The sequence below is a fragment of the Rhinoderma darwinii genome, chromosome 3 (assembly GCF_050947455.1).
Source record: "Rhinoderma darwinii isolate aRhiDar2 chromosome 3, aRhiDar2.hap1, whole genome shotgun sequence".
Lineage (NCBI taxonomy): Eukaryota > Metazoa > Chordata > Amphibia > Anura > Rhinodermatidae > Rhinoderma > Rhinoderma darwinii.
In genome coordinates this window covers 236,031,153-236,053,461 of record NC_134689.1, presented here as the reverse complement: position 1 = coordinate 236,053,461, position 22,309 = coordinate 236,031,153, and the positions used below count along the sequence as shown (strand labels likewise).

Genomic DNA, 22,309 nt, shown 5'->3' with positions numbered 1-22,309 from the left:
GAGCTCTCCAGCAGATGAACTTTAGAAAATATGCAAACATGACATCCACCCCCACCCATTCTCTCCCTCACCCTTGGAGTAAAATCAGGGGAAAAATAAAAATGTAATGTAGGGCAAATATATTTTCAACTAATTAACTAAAATTTAATAATTAAGAACAGTATGGCATTTTTTAAAACATGGGTCAATGCACAGGCCTGGTTGCGAGGGACATGAGGGACAGAAATATCGTGAATCTTTGCGGTGCCCGTCTTTTCTGCAGACACGGCACTTTTTCTGAGGGTTGCTTCTAGTTGGTGTTGGGGGAATCCGAGTGATGAAATGTCTTTCAGTCAGTCGCTTGACATCCTCAGACTGGGGGCATTCTCTGGTGTCCTTAAAGGCATGGTGTTGCCCGAAAAACATGTTTTTTTTTTTTAAATTTAAACATTTAGTGTGTGGGTGATTAAACATTGTTCAAATTTTTTTTATTTTTTTCGCGAGTCAGGAAATATTATAAATTTTTTCTAATTTATAATACTACCCATTTTTGGTCACTAGATGGAGCTAGTTCCCAAAATTGCAGCATTGCAACATTGGGTTAAAAGCTCTCGCTCTAGTGAGCTCTCAGCATCCCCCCCTCCTTTATCCTGGCTAGTGCCGGGATAAACGAGGGGTTTGAAAGGTTTAACCTCCTACACTGTGTGTCGCCATTTTTTGAGGTAACCCACAGTGTAGTAGGTTTACATACAGTAGTAAACACACACAAACACTAACATACATTGAAATCTCTTACCTGCTCCTGCCGCCGCGGCTCCCTCCGGCCCGTCCGCTCCCTTTGCTGCCGCTGTTCCATGTGCACAAGTCCGGAAGCCGCGACCGGAAGTAGTAATATTACTGTCCGGCCGCGACTTCCGGTCCACAGGAAAATGGCGCCGGACGGCGCCAATTTAGAATAGGACTGTGTGGGAGCGGCGCATGCGCAGTTCCCACACAGACGCCGTACACGGACGTGAATGGGACGGGAGCCGTTCACAGTCCCTATGGGACTGTGGCTGCCGTACTCCATGTCTGTGTGTGTCGTTAATCGACACACACAGAAATGGAACAAAAAATGGCAGCCCCCATAGGGAAGAAAAAGTGTAAAAATAAGAAACAGTAAAACACAAACACACAAATGAATATAAACGTTTTTATTAAAGCACTAACATCTTTAACATATAAAAAAATTATTTGTGATGACACTGTTCCTTTAACGTCAAAAATGAGGCCTTCAATAATTTTCTCCTGGAAATTCAGGTATGTGTGTCTGCCTCTGTCTTTTTATAGAGCACAAATGAATTGTGGATTGCCACCTGTAACCGATAAATGTCCACTTTTTTGCACCAGGTTTTTGTTTTGCGTTTTATTAAATAGGGCTGTAAAACCTGGTCGCTTAAATCCGCCACCCCCCCCCCCATGTACTTGTTATATTCGGACATGCTCACTGGTTTCTGCTTGTCTGATGTTACCCCTCTTTCCCTCACTGCCACTGTTCCTGCGGTATGTATTGTGCTTAGTACATACACATCTTTGCGATCCCTGTACTTGACCGCCAGCAATTCTTCAGATGCATAAGCTCAGGAGTCCCCCTTTACCATGCGCTTCCCCACTAATTGCTGCGGAAAACCAATTCGGTTTTTGCGCATGGTACCACATGCCCCAGTCCTTGCAGCATGCAAATGCCTAAACAGGGGCACACTGGAATAAAAATTATCGCAGTACAGGTGGTACCTCTTGTGAAGCAGAGGCTGCATTATCTCCCACACTATCTTACTGCTGGTGGAAAGATCAGGGGGGCATCCAGGAGCATTTATTGTGCGGTCCCGCCCTTCATAAATTCTGAAGGCAGTAGTATATCCTGACCCGCTTTCACACAATTTGTAAAGCTTAACGCCATATCTTTCCCTTTTTGTAAGGTAGATATTGGCGAAAGCTAAGTCTTCCATGAAAGTTGAGGAGGGATTTGTCCACGCTTACATTCTGCTCAGGGGTGTAGGGTTGCAGGAATAAATTATTGAGGGAATTTGTCAGTGGTCTTATTTTGAACAACCGATCACGGTTTGCATCGGTACTTGGGGGGGCCTGTGCGTTGTCATTGAAGTGGAGGAACCTCATTGTCTCATAACGAGATCTGGACATTACTGCAGAATACACTGGGGTGACTTGGGCGGGTCTTGTTGACCAGTAAGACCTAATGGAGGGCTTTTTGACAATACCCATATTTAGGGTGAGCCCCAAAAAAATGTTTAATTCCTGCAAATTGGTGGGCGTCCAATCTCTGACATGGGTGGATGAAGGTTTCTGTCTTACGTACTGAGCGGCATATAAATTAGTTTTGTGGACAATCATATTTAGGAGGTCGTCTGTAATAAATAAATGGAAGTAATCCATTTGGATAAAATTTGTATTGTCCACAGTTATGCCAGGAGTGGCAGTAAATCCGTAGATTCTAGGCCCAAAAGATGGAGCAGGTGCCCATACAAGAGCCTGAACTGGAGGGACCAGGCTGTCCCATGCTACAGCGCTACTAGGCCCTGCGCTTCCATGTTCTGCAGTTTTAACTGCGTCAGGGATAACGTCCCCTGAAGATGAACCTGAAGTGACGCGATCATCGTCACTGCCTACTACAGGTTCCATCTCTGACGCCATCTCTGATGCGGTCTCAGACTCTGACTACAGCATAGTGTATGCCTCCTCAGCACTAAAAAAACTTCCTCGCCATGATGTCACTAATACTAACTAAACACACAATTTTTTATTTATTTTTATAAACAAACACAAAGTATATATATATTTACACTACCGCTAATAAAAAAATAAACCGCTATTGCTATATATATATATATATATATATGTGGATATATATAATTATATATTCCCTACCTGCCTATTCTAATATAATAAAAGATATAAAGGTAGATAGATAGATGGATAGATTGTATAGATAGATAGAAATCTATCTATACAGAGAATGTTTTACAATGTAACACTTTTTTTTCCAACAGTATTCTTCTGGCAGCAATTCTCTCGAGTCCCTTCTTCTCCTCACACTGAAACAATGTGTGAGGAGAAGAAAAGAGGCAGGAGATTTGCTTCCAGAAATGTCAAAATAAAAACAAATGTGATCGCTGTGATCACATGTTCAGGGACCATCAGATTGGTCCCGGATACTCTGCCCAGTGCCCAGAGCTGTTAGTAACAGCGTGGGCACAGGGCTGTGAGCACGCGATTGCGTGCACACTATATATTTACATAGAAATGCCATGTGATTGGTTGTCACATCAATTACATGTTCAGGAACCAAAAGATTGCCCCCCGACACTCTGCCCAGTGCCCAGGGCTGTTAGCAACAGCCAGAGCACAGGGCTGTGTGCACGCGATCATGCGTGCACACTCTCTGAAGTGCCGCCGTAGTCTATACGGCGGACTTCAGAGAACCTGACCGCTGGCCGTAAAAACACAGCCAGCGGTCGGGAACCTGTTAAATGCAGCGATTACTTTTGACGGCTGCATTTAAGGGGTTAATGGCGGGGATCGAAGTTAACTTCGGTCCCCGCCATTACAGCAGGATGTCAGCTGTAAGATACAGCTGACATCCGGGGGTGATGGCACCGACTCAACTTCTGAGCCGGTGCCATGCATTTGTCGTAAGTATAGGACATTTTGCGGGAAGCACTGGCTTTCCATGATGTATACTTACGACAAATGTCGAGAAGGGGTTAAAATCGCTTTTACTTAAAAAAAAAAAAATGTTTACTTTTGAGATACAACTTCTATGTATCCTGTATAAATGCCAGCTGTATCTTTCTGTCCCAGACAATTCTGGCAGTTCAGCTGAACTGACGGTTCGGCTGAGAGCAGGTCCTGCGTGTCTCACAGGATCCAGCTAATGTCACATAACATCATAACTTAGATGTGATCGTTATTAGTTGGTTGCCCCCAGGCTGCCATGACAACAATTGGCAGACTACAATTGTGTCCTGCTTAGATGCCGCAGTTGCTATTGACTGTGGCGTCTATGTAGTGAAATGCCAGAGATCGGAGTTATCTCCCATCCTGGCCATTAGTGAAGGGTTGTTAGTTGTAATACACAGATGACACCTGCAGTGTATGAAGCTGGCTCAACCCGTGGGCCAGCTCCATACTTCCCTTTCAAATATAGTGAAAGCCTGAGTGCCCCGAGATATAGTGACAGCTAGAGTTCCCCCAAATATAGTGACGGCTAGAGTGCTCCCAAATATAGTGACGGCCACAGAGCCCCCAAATATAGTGATGGCTGCAGTGCCACCAAATATAATGAAAAATACATTGACAAGTTGACAGGTCCTCCTTATAAATACTGTTAATGCAGTATTTTTTATTTGCATTGTTTATGGTTTTTATGATATTGTGATTACATTTTACCTAAAAGAAAATTTGTTTCTTATTTTATAGTATTTCAAACCGTAAAATATATTTTAAGCATTTTTTAAGTTTTTTTATTTAATATAGGTGACTTTAATAACCAGAAGTATTTTCTTGTTTGTTAAAGAATTCTATAAGGGAACTTGTCACTATGTTTGCAGCCACTAAACCCCAGCTACACAACGGCAAGCTGGTGGTTTAGTGTCTTCAACCTAGTGACACCCTTAAATGTTTGCCTTGTTCTATCTTGTGTGCATTAAACTATTATCTGTTTCATACTGTCAATGTATAAAAACATATTTGTTTTTCTCTAGTACCACCTGAAGAGCGAGAGAACATGTGGCTGGTAGAGGCAGACAATCCTTACGGCCTAGAAAAGAAAACAAAGAAGAAGAAAAGGAGAAGGAAGAAAGAAATCAGACCGATGGAGGAAACAAGGGGTATGAACAGCCATCCACCTCGGACATCAACTGCTGTACCGCGTCTACCAAAGCTTCCTGCTAAACCTGGTCTAGTGACTAGGTCTAAAGAACCTCAGGAAATAGAAGAGGTTCTTCCAGGATCATACAGAGAGTACAGGAGATGGCCACCTCTACAGGGAAGTCTATATCATGTTGAGAATATGGATGACCGCCATGGATACAGGAGATATGCTCACACTAATTTAATGTCTCATCCCTATTCTGCTGATGAGTTTCCCATTGCTGAACAGAGCAATGTTCATTTCATCCCTCAACCAAAACGTGATGGAACATTCCAGCTTTCAAATGGGAATCCCCAACTGTATAACATAGAGAATGGGCCTCGTAGTGAAAGAACTCAAACTAGAAGAGCAGGGATTGCCCCAATGCATTCCAGGGCAAACCTGATGGATGCCGAGCTAATGGATATGGACTCTGATTTCTAGTGACTAGTTAGACATGTTACAAATGTTTGCTGAACTCATTTCAAGGGGGGGGGGGGGGGCGGGGAGTATAGTTTCAGACTGAGCTCTTTAGATTCTTTTTGTGCTCATTAACAATTGTCAGAGATGGAAACACATGCAGATGTCTATTGAGACCTGAACATGGATATTTTTCATGGATGAAAGTTTTTCATCTAAGGTTTTAAACATGGATGGAATATGTGAAAAAAAACTGTCAAGGATTGGACATGAGAAAAATCCTTTTTACTGTTCATTCACAAAGCAGCTATGCGGGGCGCTCTTCTACAGTTGCTCTCACTTTTATAGCTTATCTGTTGGAAGATGCTCTGCTGGACAATTATTTATTATGTACAGAGCAAAGAAATTGTTATCTCATGTAAAATGGAAGGGCTTAAGAGATATATAAATAGGGCAAGCTGAAATCCGGCATTAATGTCTGTCTAATGACGGTGCCCACTAGATTTATGCCAAGCTGCTTGCCTAGAAGTGGCTTCTAGGACACAGAACATTGCACAGAATATCCTTTTATAGATCCTATTCTGCGTGCCTTCCAGGGCAGATGATGGCATCTGGCCATTTCCTATGACTGTCCTTTCACATTATGTAAAAGCAATAACCAAGTGGCTTAAATTAAGTTGGGCTCAAGTTCAACATTCTACCTTTGTGGAATAGAGACCCACCTTACTTTTCATGGGCTTTTTTTGTGTTTTTCTTTCGGGGATAGAGAGCAGATAGAGCAGTGTTATACTAATGGAACTTTTTTTTCAGATCTGGAAAGAGGAACGTTTTGCAGTGCAATGTGAGGATTCCCAGACTCTTCTCGAGTTTGGAAGTAACAAAAAGTAGTACAAGTTTACACATTGGATTTATATTTACTGAAAATGTGTATGATTGTATGTCTTAGCTTTATTGAGACAGTCGCTTAGCTGTGCAGTTTAGCATTGTATTCGTACATTTATGTCTCATATTGCTGCACGTGTTCTGTATACAACCATAGCTGTCTTTCTGACAATTCTTTCTAATAAAGTAGGCCCCCCTGCGACTACCTGATCATGTGGGGGCCTCTTTTATTGACTCCATATGACACATTAGGGAATATGGAGAAGGATGGTCCTAAACAAATGACCTCTTCTTGGGATGTCCTTCATGGCAGAAGCCCTTGGTTGTTTATTCATGTCTTGGTGGTGTCAATGTTCTGTTGTAAAGACAAGTTACTTCCCAGTGCATTGTGATAGACTTTTTATTATTTGTGTAGGTTTGGTCAGTTTTACTTTTCTATGAAAAGTAAATGCTGGTCATAAATCTCAGTTTATATTCCCTCTTCTTAGCAAAGTATAAATGATTTTGCTCTGCTGTAAAAAATAGTTTTTCTTGCTTTCTAGTTTTATTTTTTGTTATGTAAAGATATTCATTTTTTTAGTGTGGTTTTCATCTGAATCAGAAAATCTAAGGTTTTATATTTCAGGGCACGATTATTTCCTTGAGATAAAAGGTTGAAGGATATTTTTATATATATATATATATATATATATATATATATATAGTCCAGCAGCATCGGCACTGAAAGGAGGGTGCACGCCTCAGGAACTTGTCCATCGTTCCTTATGGATACAGCAACTTTAAAAAAAAAAAAAAAAAGGCAGCATTCCAGACATCAAGTAAAAAGAGCTAGTTTATTTAGCCCATGTGCAACATTTTGGCTCTCCACTAGAGGCTTCAGAAAGGCTCTAGTGGAGAGCCGAAACGTTGCACATAGGCTAAATAAACTAGCTCTTTTTACTTGATGTCTGGAGTGCTGCCTGTTTTTGAAATTTTATATAGTAAAAAAAATAAATATATATATATATATATATATATATATATATATATATACACACACACACGCACGCACGCACAGGGTAGAATATGAAATGCTATCTGTTCGTGGTAGAGTATTTTGCTCGGGTGTTTAGTTGTCAGAATCAACACATTACATTCTATGTTCTGTATTATACTTTAGATGCTCCTCCCAGAAAAGCATAGTCTTTAAAGAGATCCCATATACCTCAAATATTACTAACAAATCACATATGAAGCCAAACATGAAGTGTTCATGTTTTATTATATCGCAGAATGTGCCTGGGTTATTTTAGCATGGTCTATACGATGATAGTGCTGACACGCTCAGGCCCCTATTTTACCGCAAAACCTAGATACAGAGTGACTCCACAGCTGGAACCCCCATGCAATCAGCTAATGACAGGATGGGGGCTGCCTAATTAAAAGTGGTTGTCCAAAGTGGACAACCGCTTTACATACCTTTTATTTAATCTAGTTTGCCACACTTCTAATATTACTATCCAGAGCATGCTTAGGGTGCTCATACACGGCCGTGTAAACGAGCGCCAATCAGCAAGACAGCTCGTTGATCGGCGCTCGTTTGCTCCTTCGCTTGTCACCCATACGTTTTTCACGTTCGAGGTGCACTCAAGCGGGATGCGTTATCACGGAACCTACAGCAGAGACCAGGTAGAACCTACCGCAGGGACCAGGTAGAACCAACCGCAGGGACCAGGTAGAACCAACCGCAGGGACCAGGTAGAACCAACCGCAGGGACCAGGTAGAACCAACCGCAGGGACCAGGTAGAACCAACCGCAGGGACCAGGTAGAACCAACCGCAGGGACCAGGTAGAACCAACCGCAGGGACCAGGTAGAACCAACCGCAGGGACCAGGTAGAACCAACCGCAGGGACCAGGTAGAACCTACCGCAGGGACCAGGTAGAACCAACCGCAGGGACCAGGTAGAACCTACCGCAGGGACCAGGTAGAACCTACCGCAGGGACCAGGTAGTACCTACAGCAGAGACCAGGTAGTACCTACAGCAGAGACCAGGTAGTACCTACAGCAGAGACCAAAAAAGAGAACGTGAAGCAGCACTCAAATAAAGTGAATTTATTCATCCAACATGGAACCACAACGTTTCACCTCCTCTATGAAGGCATTTTCAAGTAGTGTGTGTTAGGAATACATACGTATATATAAGGAGTACAACCAAAAACAATGAGTGCAATCAATCAGTATACAATAATACAATAAAAGGATTTTTTGTCATCATACAATGATATAAAGTGACTAGTGACATAAGTATCAATGGTGCAAAAGATAAAACATGATATAATATATTGCTTTTCATAAAGTGTAATATCCTCGTGTTACAAAAAGTGTTAAAAAGTTAATTAAATATAAGCAATGTAATTATTAAAAACATCAACAGCTGGCACTCACCAATCTAGAAAGAGAGGAATCATTGTAGCTGGACTCATATGTATTCTACATCCGCCATTAACAGCATGTAGAATCTTAGACTGAGCATGCCTCTAACTAACCCACCAATTGGGTCAAAATGCACATGTGATCAATAGTCGTCAAGGGAACAAGGAAGCAACATCAGATGACACAGCATGAGTCATCCATCATAATGGACGTGACTGTGTATATACGTCACTGCCCATTCGGGTGTGAAGACGCCATCTTTAAGAAGGGAAGGCAATAAGGTAAATGGAATTCGAGATTACAATCAAGTTTAAAAGCGAAAAAACGCTCAGTTTTTATTGCTTAGTCCCTCATCACACCTAGGGATATTAACGGTCAATTCGCCAATATAGCGAAAAACGTTTATGTAGATAGCTTGTGTAGGTACAGATCAAAAGAATATTCTGTCCCTAGACACGCACTGTAACCCTCATATCCATAAGGGAACAATAAATGTCAAAAAGTATCTACCATATCGTCAGGTGATGGATCCCCACCCCGGACAGATTATGATGGACACAATTAATTCAGGGATCCATTAGTTGCATATATATTATTTGTTAAAACAAAAAAAATTATTTGTACCTTCATCAAAATGGTCATAAACGCCACGATCCCTAGTGTGAACATGGACAAAGCATATAATATCAAAATGGACCAATCTAAAGTAGAATTCTAGATGTTTTTTTCAAAATCAAATCCCATTCACATTGAAATTGTTGTATTATACGTCAAGACCATCACTTTGGTAATACATTTTCTCAAAAAAATGAATAAAATAAAAAAATTAAATAACCTTTTCAAAAAAATTCTCATTATTTTTTACTATTAAAGAGAGACAAAGATCTTCTTATATGTAGAAATATAATGTAGGCATGATTGTTGAGGGAGGATTATAACATATGAGTCCAAACTCTCCAATTCCAGATTGTGTGGGTCCAGTCATATCATATCATTGACACTCTAAAAAGAGAAGAGAACAAAAAAAGGAAGTTATTCCCTTATACAAAACTGTATAGACTCATACAGGTTTTACACATAAAAAAATATATATTTCAACTACCATCCCACGATATCAACAGGATCCCGGGAGAGAAGATCAGGAAGAGCATAGATTGTCAAAGATTAATATAATATCAGATGGTTATAAGGGAAGTAGAGATATGTTGATCCAGATATTATTTATAAACATTCAGTGGATAGTCTACATTTAAACCATGTGGATATAAAGAATTGAGTTTAGTTATCCACTGAAGTTCACGTTGCTTCAAGATTAATTCCCTATTACCACCTCGTTTTGGTGGGGGTACCCTATCAATGATAGTAAATTTAAAATTTTGGACCTGATGTCCTGCCTCTAAAAAATGTTGTGCTACTGGTAACTCCACCTTCTTAGTGCGTATACTCGACTTGTGATTATTCAGTCTAATGCGACATTCCGTCGTCGTTTCACCCATGTAAATCAAGTTACATGGACATTGTAGCACATAGATCACAAAGTCACTCTTGCACGTATAGAAGGAATTGATATTAAAGGATTTATGTGTAATTGGATGTGTAAAGGTATCACCTTTTATCATAGATGGACAATTATCACAAGAAAGGCAAGGAAAACATCCTTTGCGTACTACAGTAGTCCGTCCTATATCACTTTTACTAACATCAGTTTTAACCAATCGGTCTCTTAAATTGTATGGTCTTCTATATGAAAATAGAGGGGGGGAATTAAATTCCACAACTTTGTCATAATAATTGGCTAAGACCTGCCAATGCTTTTTTATTATTCCTGCTACATTAGTGCTCCCTACATGAAATGTAGACACCATTGGAAGTCTCCTAGGTTGTGTCATTCTCTCATTGTTCTGACATAACTCATCTCTATTTAGTCGTTTAACCTTCTCTAAATGTTTATTTACAATTCTTGGTGGGTAACCCCTACTAAGAAATCTCTCAGTCATTTGATCCAGTCTAATGTCAAGATCCCTTGGGTCATCGACTATCCTCTTTACCCTAAGCAATTGACTATACAAGACCAATCTCAAGAAGACCCAAAAGGAAATTTTTACAATCTGGTGTGAAGTTAGTTTGATCAAGTACCTTGTTCACACTGCTAAGGCCCCTTTCATGATTAATCGATGTATAAAGACTGGTCACGTCAAGCGAGACCAGTTTAGCTCCAGTAGGAACAGAAATCTCCTTAATTTTGTTCAAAAAGTCTGTAGTGTCTATAATGTACGATTTAGCTGATATAGCAAATCTTCTATGGACTTTGTCCAGAAAAATGGCCATTGGACTTAGGATGGATTACCTACCCGAGACTATTGGTCTACCAGGGGGTGAAATCAAACTTTTATGTATTTTGGGTAAGCAATAAAGCATAGGTGTAATGGGAAATTTGGGAATAAGAAATAAATGTAAATCTTTATCTATCAGCTCATTTGCAAAGGCATTGTCTATCAGAATCCGCATGCGTTTTTCTATATCCCTTCTAGGGTCCACAGGTATTTTTTCGTAGACCTCAACGTCTGCAAGTTGTCTGTAAACCTCATGTAAATATGTAGAACGGTCCATAACGACGACCGCACCCCCCCTACAGCAGAGACCAGGTAGTACCTACAGCAGAGACCAGGTAGTACCTACAGCAGAGACCAGGTAGTACCTACAGCAGAGACCAGGTAGTACCTACAGCAGAGACCAGGTAGAACCCGCAGCAGAGACCAGGTAGAACCCGGAGCAGAGACCAGGTAGAACCCGGAGCAGAGACCAGGTAGAACCCGGAGCAGAGACCAGGTAGAACCCGGAGCAGAGACCAGGTAGAACCCGGAGCAGAGACCAGGTAGAACCCGGAGCAGAGACCAGGTAGAACCCGGAGCAGAGACCAGGTAGAACCCGGAGCAGAGACCAGGTAGAACCCAGAGCAGAGACCAGGTAGAACCCAGAGCAGAGACCAGGTAGAACCCAGAGCAGAGACCAGGTAGAACCCAGAGCAGAGGATTAGTATATTGGCAATAAGAGCGCACCCAAAGGGAGATTGGATTCCCCTGTGTCTGCTCCTGTCTTCTGATTGCTCTTTTTTTGCAGGAGAAATGATTTGGCTAATGAAATTACATTAAAATATTGTATCGTCTAATACCCTAATATTTAGACCTAGATGCCCCAAAACCAGGGGGTAAACATTAAAGGGATTGTCCTTGAACGGACAACTGATTACCTATCCACAGGAAAGGTCATTAGATTTATGATCAGTGGGGGTATGACACCTGAACCCTGCAGCGATCAGCTACTCTGGCTGACTCCGGGCATCGGAAGTCCATGCCGGAAGCAGATGGCTCCAGTTACAGAATAGTGGCCGAGCTGCAGTACTGCAGCTCTGCTCCTATTCAAGTGAATAGAAGCAGAGCTGCAGTTCTGCAGCACGTCCGCTATGCAGTAGTCCGGGCCATTTGCTTCCGGCTCGAACTACTACATACCCTTCATAACATCCGGCGCGCGGAGGCAGCTGATCAGTGCAGGGTCTGGGTGTCGGACCCTTACTGATCATATACTGATGACCTATCTTGTGGATAAATCATCCGTTCGTGGTCAACCACTTTAACTTAACTGAGTAACTGCGGCTATTTCAAATGTTGAGCGACGTCTGTGTGCCTTTAGCTGATCATTAAAGCTGGCCATAGTCGTAATGATTTTGATTCAACAAATTAATAGTTAGGTTTATGGTACTAAAATTGATAGAAATCTGCGTTATCCATCGATACACTTTTTGTTCATACTTATTTCATAGAAGCTTTTCTTGGTTGTAAATGGTAAAAGCTACGCGTACTACCTACACAAAATAAATGTGGGAAAATATAACATTTCCTGAACTGTTCTTCATTAGGAAAATGGTTCATATAAATGAAAATATCTATTTGTGCAGACAAACATTGGTACACTCGTTACATTTGGGTAGGATCTAAGGTCAGTTTAACACACATATTTTGGCCAATGCCACCAATAATGGGTGTTATGTATGTTATATTAAGTTATTGTTTATACATAGAGTTTAGAGGGGATGTCATGCCATCGTGTCATTTTCTAACATGTCCTATAAGAACGCCAGAAGATGACAATAATTTTGGGCCCACAATGATTCTTTAAATTATGGGGCAGTGGTCTATAATGTAACGCTACTGCATTAGAAATACTGGCGTCTAAGATACTACCGAATACATTTCCATATACTACAATAATAGTGTTTTTTCCTTACACAAAAGTTTTATATATAACACTTATGTTTTATATTAGATATTTTAAGGCAGAAATGTGAAATGGTCTTAAATTGTAACTCAACTTTTAAAAAACTTTTGACATCTCATAGTGACGTGTCAGAAGTCTTGATTAGTGGTAGTCCGAGAACTGAAACCCCTACCGATTGCTAGAACGAAGCAGCAGAAGCACTCGGGTGAGCGATGTCCCGCTACGTCTGATCGGTTTTCCTCAGGCAACCAAGCGAACGATTTACAGGCTCAATATAAGGCCTATGACTCCGTATACTGCATGCTCGGCTTTCCAAGGAAAGCCGATCAGAAACTAAGCGGCACAGCACTCACCCGAACACTTCTGCTGCTTAGTTTTAGCGATCAGTGGGGGATTCAGTGTACGGACCCCCACCTATCAAAGCTTTTGACATGTCACTATAACTTATCAAAAGTTTTATAAAAGTTTAGTTAAACTTCAGAGAAGCATTTAGAAATAAGTTTGTAAATTGTGCCTTACAGCTTTAACATTGTAAAATAAATGCAGTATTTTCTTTTTTTATTAAAAGAAACCCAGTACTTTCTAAGGTTACAATACTTTTAAATGTGGAAAGCGAGAAGCTGTTACCAAAATATTTTTTGTATCTTTATACTTGTAAATATGACAGAATAAAATGTGCCCAATTTAATTTATTCTGGCCTGTTTGTAGAGTGGTGTCACGTACTCTCTGCCTGCGGCTCCCTCGGTCTCCAGGACATCTAGAGTTACTCGCTCGGGCGTCACCCGGCCTGGCAGACTGAGGCAGTCTGCAGCCAATAGGATCTCGGGAACGTCAGGCCAATCAAAACCTGGCTGATGTTCCTGAGTTCCCACGCTCTTCTTATTTAGTTCAGCCTGGGATAGTTGGCCTTTGTCTGTAATTAGAGTTTCCTTGTCTGGTGCTTTCCCTTGTTTCAGACTCCCCTGAGCGACTTGCTTTTTGACTTCTTGTGACCTGACCTCGGCTGGACTCCTGACTTTTCTTTGCCTTCTGACTTTTGTTTTTTCCGCACTCTCCCGGTTTCACCCTGCCTGCCTGACTCCGCCTTTTGCGCCCGGACTTGTCCGCGGCGCAATTGCCCTGCCTCTCCATCCGTGTACTTCCCAGGTGACCCTTTGGTAGTGTTAACAGAGCAAATGCAGGGTTTCACCCAATTGGTGCAGGATCTGGCCCAGAGTCTACCAGCAGGAGCATGCCCCGCAGGTGGCCGCCCCTGTGTTACCCATGGCAGCCAACCCTCCCGCACCTGTGCTGGAACCCCAAATTCAGTTACCCGATCGTTTCTCTGGCGCTAAAAAATTTTTTGCATCTTTTCGTGATCGTTGCATGTTTTAGGCTGGGTTTACATGACCAAGTTTCAGACGTAATTCCGGCGTTTTACGCCCCGAATTACGTCTGAAAAAACGGCTCCATTACGCCGACAAACATATGCCCATTACTTTCAATGGGCTTTACGATGTACTGTGCCAACGACCTGTCATTTTACGGGTCACTGTCAAAAAAAGAACGCTTAAAAAACACGGCTCGTCAAAAGAAGTGCAGGACACTTCTTGGGACATAATTGGAGCCGTTTTTCATTGACTCCATTGAAAAACAGCTCCAATTACGTCCGTAATAGACGCCGTGAAAAACGCGAGTACGAGAAATTACGTCTGAAATTCAGGAGCTGTTTTCTCCTGAAAACAGCTCTGTAATTTCAGATGTATTTGCTGTTATCGTGTGCACATACCCTTATTTTCAGTTACGGCCCCATTCTTTTGGCTCTGAGTCTCAACGTGTGGGGATCATCATATCCTGTCTACTGGGGGACCCCCAGGATTGGGCATTTTCCTTATCTCCCACTAGTTCCCAATGCTCCTCTGTCGACGCTTTCCTTTCCGCCCTGGGACATCTCTGTGACTAACCCAACAAGACAGCATTCGCTGAAACTGTTAGGGGGACTTCGTCAGGGTAAGAGGCCGGTAGAGGAGTACTGCTCTGAGTTTAGGAAGTGGTCTGTGGAATCTACCTGGGGTGACTCGCTGTCCGTCTCGACCGACGCATCCGGGAGCGTCGACAGGAATGGTCCGTTCCTCCTACTCCAGTCGATCCTCCTAGGTCTCGAGCTGTCCCAGTGCCATCTTCAGCTGACTACCAGGAGGAACAGATGGAGATAGGGATCACAAGAGATCTGAAAGTTTGCAGGGAGTTCCGCCACAAAAATGCCTTATGCTTCTACTGTGGAAACGTGGACCATCTACTCGGCACCTGTCCCAAATGCAAAAAAGAAGACTCCGGAAAACTTCCGCGCCTAAGTGCTCATCAGGGAGGTCACTTGGGCGCACAGGTATCTCCCATTCGTTTTAATACGGTCTTGTTGCCAACCCAGGTGTCTTTTTTGGGCAAGACTGGGATAGGTTCTTTTTCCATTTGTGGACTCGCACGGCCCGTCCTAGGCGACGGCGTACAACTTGGCGATGGTCCCTACGCTCAATAAGTGCACGACAGACCAACAGACAAGGGTACACAGAAGCTAAGGGAAATGGGGCAGTTGCCCACGGCAACACCGTGAGCAACAAGAGTAGTGAACGAGCCGAGTCAAACCAGGAGTGTACGAGGTACCAAACGCAGAGCAGGAGAGTAGTCAGTAAAGCCAGGGACAATTTGAAGCAGAGGTCAATAGTATTAGCAGGAGCAGCAGAGCCAGGAAACAGACAGAATCACAGGCAAAGGAGGAGCAGGAAATGAATGTATAAATAGACAGAGGGCGGGAGCTAGCTCCGTCTGCCCAGGCTGTGATAGGTTCTTCCACTCCTCAGCCTCCCAGCCTGAGTGGTAGCAGATCGAGTCACTCTAACAGACCTAGGCACAGATGCAGGCTGATTAACCACGGGCGTCGACAAGGAAGCTGTGTCAGGCAAATCCATTACAGATGTCTTTTCAAAAAAAACCTTTGAAGAGTTACCTCCTCATCGAGTACACGATTGCGCAATCGACCTGGTACCTGGAGCCAAGCTCCCCAAAGGTAGAATCTTTAATCCTCATCGCTTCAGGGTATCACACAACCCCCCCTTGTAGATAGTGCCTCCCTATAGATTCCGGCACACAGCGCCCCCTGTAGATATCATACAGCCCCCCTGTAGATAACGTCATACAGCCCCCTGTAGATAACGTCATACAGCCCCCTGTAGATAACGTCATACAGTCCCCTGTAGATAACGGCATACAGATCCCTGTAGATAACGTCATACAGCCCCCTTTAGATAACGCCATACAGCCCTCTCCCTGTAGATAACGCCATACAGCCCTCTCCCTGTAGATAACGCCATACAGCCCTAAACCCCCCTATAGGTAACGCCAAGCAGCCCCCAACCCCCCCCCCCCCCCCCCCAAAAAAAACACGACCTATAGTTTGTCCTACAAAAGCCATGCATCCCCTATCCACAGGATAGGGGATACATGTGTGATCGCTAGCAGCGATAAGGAGAACAGGGGACCGAAAGTCCCTCGAAGTTCTCCATGACAGACCTCGGACTTCCGGGGTCTGCGCAGTTCAATAAAAATGAAAGGAGCGCTGGTCACGTATGCGCACAAGCACGACTGGTGCGCAATTCATTTCTATGGAGCTGCCGACAGACTCCGAAAGTCCGAGGTCTGTCATGGAGAACTTCGAGGGACTTTCGGTCCCCTGCTCTCCTTATCGCTGGGCGTCCCAGCGATCCCACATGTATCCCCTATCCTGTGGATAGGGGATGCATGTCTTTTGTAGGAAAAAACCCCTTCAGGGGCATCGCGCTGTAGCAGCCATAGCGGCTGCTAGCGGAGCCTCCGGCTATGGGAGGGGGGGCCGTGCCAGCGAGTGGCACGGGCTCTCTCATGCTGCGGGCCCCATAGCAGCCGCTACGGCTGCTACAGCGGTAGTTACGCCACTGGTTATGTGGATGCCCCTGCTAATTATTGAGTTCAGGTGTTTCAGCCACACCTATTGCAAACATACATAAATACAAGCACACAGCCACGCAATCTTCATAGACAAACATTACTAGTAGTACTGTGTGGGTCATACTAAAGAGCTCAGTGACTCACATTTCACTATTTGGCAGTATGATGGAAGAATCTGGGTTTAGCGGATGCCAGGAGATTGCTACCTGCCAGAACGCATCAGGCCTACTGTTAAATTGGAGGTATAATGGTCTGGGGCTGCTTTTCCCAGTTTGGGCTAGGTCCCCTGTTTCCAGTGAAGTGTAATGTTAATGCTACAGCATTCAAAGACATGTTTGACAATTGTATCTTCAAACTTTGTGGGAACAGTTTGGGGAAGGCCTTTTTCTGTTCCAGCATGACTGTGCCCCTGTGCACAAAGCAAGATCCATAAATACATAAAGAGCCCTGGCCTCAACCCTATCAAACACCTTTGGGATAAATTGGAATGACGATTACAAGCTAGACCTCACCCAACATCGGTGTCTGACCACACAAATGCTCTTTTGGCTGAATGGGCACAAATTTCCATAGACACACCCACTCTTCTAGGAAGACTTTCCATAAGATTAGAGTTACCAGGACGTACATTTACTGAACGGTTTCTGGTAAGAACTGTCCTAACAGACAGTGTCCAGGAAGTCAGCTAATACTCCACTGTTGCCAGCCAGCGGTTCATCGCCGCTGATTTCAGCAATTGACACCTTAAATGCGGGTTTGTAGCAGATCGGCACCCCCATGACATCGCGGGAGGTGACGATGCTTGGCATGGCAACCAGGGCCTGACAATGGCCCTCCGGGTCTGCCATGTAGGAAGCCTATGAGGACCAGCCTCTGGGAGGTCCTGATTGGCTTCCTGTCAGCGTCACACTAACAGCTATAATACATTACACTATGTAGGTAGTGTAATGTATTATAGCAGCGATCAGTGCTGTAGGTCTTCAAGTCCCCTAGTGGGACACAAAAAATAGTTTATAAAAATGTTGTATAAAAGTGTAAAAACAAAAGTTTTCAGTTAAAATAATAAAAACTGCCTTTATTATGGGAAAAAAATTAAAACGTTTAAAAAAAGTACACATATTTAGTATCACTGCGTACGGAACGATACACATAATAATAAAACTATAATGTTATTTTACCCGCACGGTGAACACCGCAAAAATAACACACTGCCAGAATCGCTATTATTTTGGTCACCACCCCACCCAAAAAAGAATAAAAAATTATCAAAAAGTCGCATGTACCCCAAAACAGTACCAATAAAAACTTCAACCAGTCCTGCAAAAAACAAGCCCTGAACAGCTTTTTTGACTGAAAAATAAAAAAGTTATGGCTCTCAGAATACGGTGACAGAAAAAATATGTTGTAAAAAGAGAAAAAAAAAAAGAATAAAAACATTGTCAGAATTGCTTGTTTTGGTCAACTTGCTTGCCAAAACATGAAATAATAGTGACCAAAAAAATCGCATGTACCCCAAAATGGTACCAATGAAAACTACAGATTGTCCCACAACAAATAAGCCCTAACACAGCTAAAACTTAAAAAGTATATGGCGACAAAAAAATGTGCAGTGTGTTTTAAAAGTAGATAAGATTGGGCACCATTTATCAGTGCGACACTGGCCACATATCTGCGGATTATTATTTATTTAATGCAGTATTATACCCTCTTATTATGCCCTGATGTACTCTGCCCAGCTTACATATGCCCCCACATTATAAACTGAAATACCAGCAAAACTCCAAACAGAACTACTACCAAGCTAAGTTTGCACTCCAAAAGCCAAATGGCGCTCCAATCCCTTCTGAACCCTACAGCGTGCCCAAACAGCAGTTTACTTCCACATATATGGCATCGTCATACCTGGGAGAACCCGCTTAACATTTTATAAGGTATTTTTCTTCAGTGGCATAAACTGGGCACAACATATTGTGCACTAAAATGGCATATCAGTGAAAAATTGCAATTTTCCCTTTGCACCATCCGCTGCGCATTAATATCTAAAACACCTGTGGTGTCAAAATGCTCAATTTAAAGGTCAGTTCACACAGAGTTTTTTTTACACGGAAACAACGTTGGAAAACACGCCAAAAAAACATCTGAAAATGCCTCCCGTTGATTTCAATGGGAGGCGGAGGCGTTTTTTTTTCCCGCGAGCAGAAAAACCGTCTCACGGGAAAAAGAAGCGACATGCCCTATCTTTGGGCCTTTACGTCTCTGACCTCCTATTGACATCAATGGGAGGCAGAGAAATCATATTTCCCGGCGTTTTTGCCCGTGGCGCTCAAGGAGCGAAAAATGTGGCAAACGGCAAGCAGGCAGATCAAAATCTGCCTCAAAATTCCAATTTTCTACCTTCAAAAAACTCTGTGTGAACATACCCTAAAAGGGGTGTCGTTTCCAAAATAGGAGTCACTACTTGAGGGTTTGTTTTACTATTTCTCAGAGCCCTGCAATTGTGGTCCAATGCTGTGAAAATCACCAAAATAGACCTCAAATGCGCATGTTGCTCTTCACTTCTGAGTTCTGTCGTATGTCCAGGCAAATGATAAATACCTTAAAGGGTTTAGCATCCAAAATGGGGTCACTTCTTGGGGGCTTCCACTGTACTCTGGTACCTCAGGGTTTTGCAAATGCGACTTGGCGCCCATAAATCAATCCAGCAAAATCTGCATGCCAAATAGCGGTCCTGCCTTTCTAAACCCTGTGGTGTATACAAACACTAAACCAATGTGGAGGACAACCTAAATACCCCTCTTAACCCCTTAATGACCAGCCTATTTTAGACGTTAATGACCAAGCCATTTTTTACGTTTTTCCATCGTCTCATTCAAGGAGCTATACACTTTTTATTTTTGCGTCGACATAGCTGTATAAGGTCTTGTTTTTTGTGGGACAAGTTGTATTTTTTAATACCACCATTTTGGGGTACATAAAATTTATTGATTAACTTTTATTAACTTTTTTGGGGGGGGGAATAGAAAAAAATCTGAAATTTCGCCACACTTTTTTGCGTCCTAAATTTACGCCGTTTACCATGTGGTATAAATAACACAATAACTTTATTCAGTGGGTTGTTGCGATTGCAACGATACCAAATTTATATAGTTTTTGTATGTTTTACTACTTTTACACAGTGAAAACACTTTTTTTTCAAAATTATTTGTTTTTGTGTCTCCATATTTAATTTTTTCGCCGATGCAATTGTAGGAGGGCTTTTTTTTTGCGAGACGACTTGTAGTTTTTATCGGTACCATTTTGGAGGAGATGCGACTTTTTGATCACTTTTTATCACATTTTTTTTAAGGCTGGATTCAATGAAAACAGCAATTTTTGCATGTTTTATTATTTTATTTTTTACGACGTTCAACGTGCGGGTTAAATGATGTAATAAGTTTATAGTTGGGGTTGTTACGGACGCAGCAATACCAAATATGTGTAACTTTTTTACTTTATTTTGTTTGTTAATAATAAAGCAATTTGTAAGGGGAAAAAGTGGCTTTTTATATTTTTTTCACTTTTTTTTTTCTTCACTTTTTATTAAACTTTTTTTATCACTCTTTTACTAGTCCCACTAGGGGACTTCACTATGTGATGGTCCGATCGCATTTATAATACACTGCAATACTTCTGTATTGCAGTGTATTATGCCTGTCCTTGTAAAACGGACAGGCATCTGCTAGGTCATGCCAGAGGCATGATCTAGCAGGCATTCGCTACAGGCAGACCTGGGGGCCTTTATTAAGCCCCCGGCTGCCATCGGAGAAACAGACACTCGGCGATCTTATCGCCGGGTGTCAGTTGGATGAGAGGGAGCTCCCTCCCTCTCTCCAAAACCACTCAGATGTGGTGCATGCTATTGAGCACCGCATCTAAAAGGTTAAACGGGTGAGATCGATAATTATATCGATCTCACCCGGCAGAGCAGGGACGCCCCCAGCCCTCAGCTACATCTGGCAGCTGAGAGCAGGGAGATTTGACAGCTCCCTGATCTGTTTACTTATTCCGATGCCGCAAAATAAAAAGTCTATGGCATCGGAATAAGGCCCGCTAGTGACCGACGTAGAAACACTATGGGCCGGTCCCTAACGGGTTAATCCAAGTTGAATCAATATTACATAGTCATATATAGGGGAAAAGGTATATAAAGGCTATTGATAACACCGGTGGTGACTCCTTGAAATGAGAATAAAGACCTAAAAATAGAGTAAAAAACCACACTATTGCTGATAAAAATTATGACTTATTAATTACAAAACATAAAATGTCTTATATTAAAATCAAAGATGATTACCACAGTGTGAAAAATAGAGGCCAGACAACTACTGATATATTTGATGATATGTAAATGTATACAAGATATGTATGTTGAGATATAGATAAACCTAGAGCAACTCCATAAATAGAAAAAAAGGGGCAAATATTCTGGACAGCATGTGAAATCACAGATCCAGTTCACAAGTGAGAGCGTGGATGCATAATAGCAGCTGTCCCAAACAAATGACTACATAAATGATACATATTACTATATAACAATAGCTTTCCCATAGGTAAATGATGTGCTGTATTGCGTCACACCCGACACGCGTTTTCGTCTCGGGGTCTGGTGTGTACAAACAGCAGTGTATGACCACATGTGGGGTATTGCCGTACTCTGCAGAAATTGCTTTACAAATGTTGGGGTGCTTTTTCTCCTTTAGCCCTTGTGAAAATGAAAAGATTCAACATTTTAGTGTAAAAAAATGTTGAGGTTCATTTTCATGGCCTAATTCCTCTAAATTCTGCAAAAAACCTGTGGGATCAAAATGCTCACCATACCCCTTGATAAATTTCTTGAGGGCTGTAGTTTCCCAAATGGCATCACTTTTGGGAGTTTCCACTGTTTTGGTCCCTCGGGTTTTGTAAATGCGACATGGCACCCGAAAACCATTCCAGCAAAACTTGAGCTCCAAAAGCCAAATGGTGCTCCTTCCTTTCTAAGCCCTGCCTTGTGTTCAAAGAGCAGTTTATTGCCAAATATGGGGTATTGCCGTAATCAGGAGAAATTGCTTTTTGAATGTTGGTGTGCTTTTTCCCCCTTATGCCTTGAAAAAATAGAAAATTTCTGTTTTATTGGAAAAAATATAGATATTAATTTTCATGGTTTAATTCCATTAAATTAAGCAAAAACGCTGTGGGGTCAAAATGCTCACTATACCCCTCTATAAATTCCTTGAGGGTGTAGTTTGCCAAATGGTCTCTTTTTTGGGGTGTTTCCACTGTTTTTGCCCCAAAAGACCTCTTCAACCCAGACATGGTGCCTAAAATATATTCTAATAAAAAGAAGGCCCCAAAATCCACTAGGCGCTCTTTGAGGCCTGCGTTTCAGTCCATTAGCACAGTAGGGCCACATGTGGGATATTTCTAAAAATTTCAGAATCTGGGCAA

The 22,309-nt window shown here is 42.3% G+C and overlaps 1 protein-coding gene across 1 annotated transcript in view; it reads left to right on the top strand.

The window, feature by feature from the left end:
• Positions 1-5,378, top strand: part of SMO (smoothened, frizzled class receptor) — a 58,365-nt gene extending 52,987 nt beyond the window's left edge. The window contains exon 12 of the mRNA XM_075857546.1: positions 4,740-5,378. Coding sequence (XP_075713661.1) covers positions 4,740-5,332 — 593 coding nt within the window. The 3' untranslated portion in view covers positions 5,333-5,378. The remainder of the gene's footprint in view (positions 1-4,739) is intronic.
• The last annotated feature ends 16,931 nt before the right edge of the window (positions 5,379-22,309 follow it).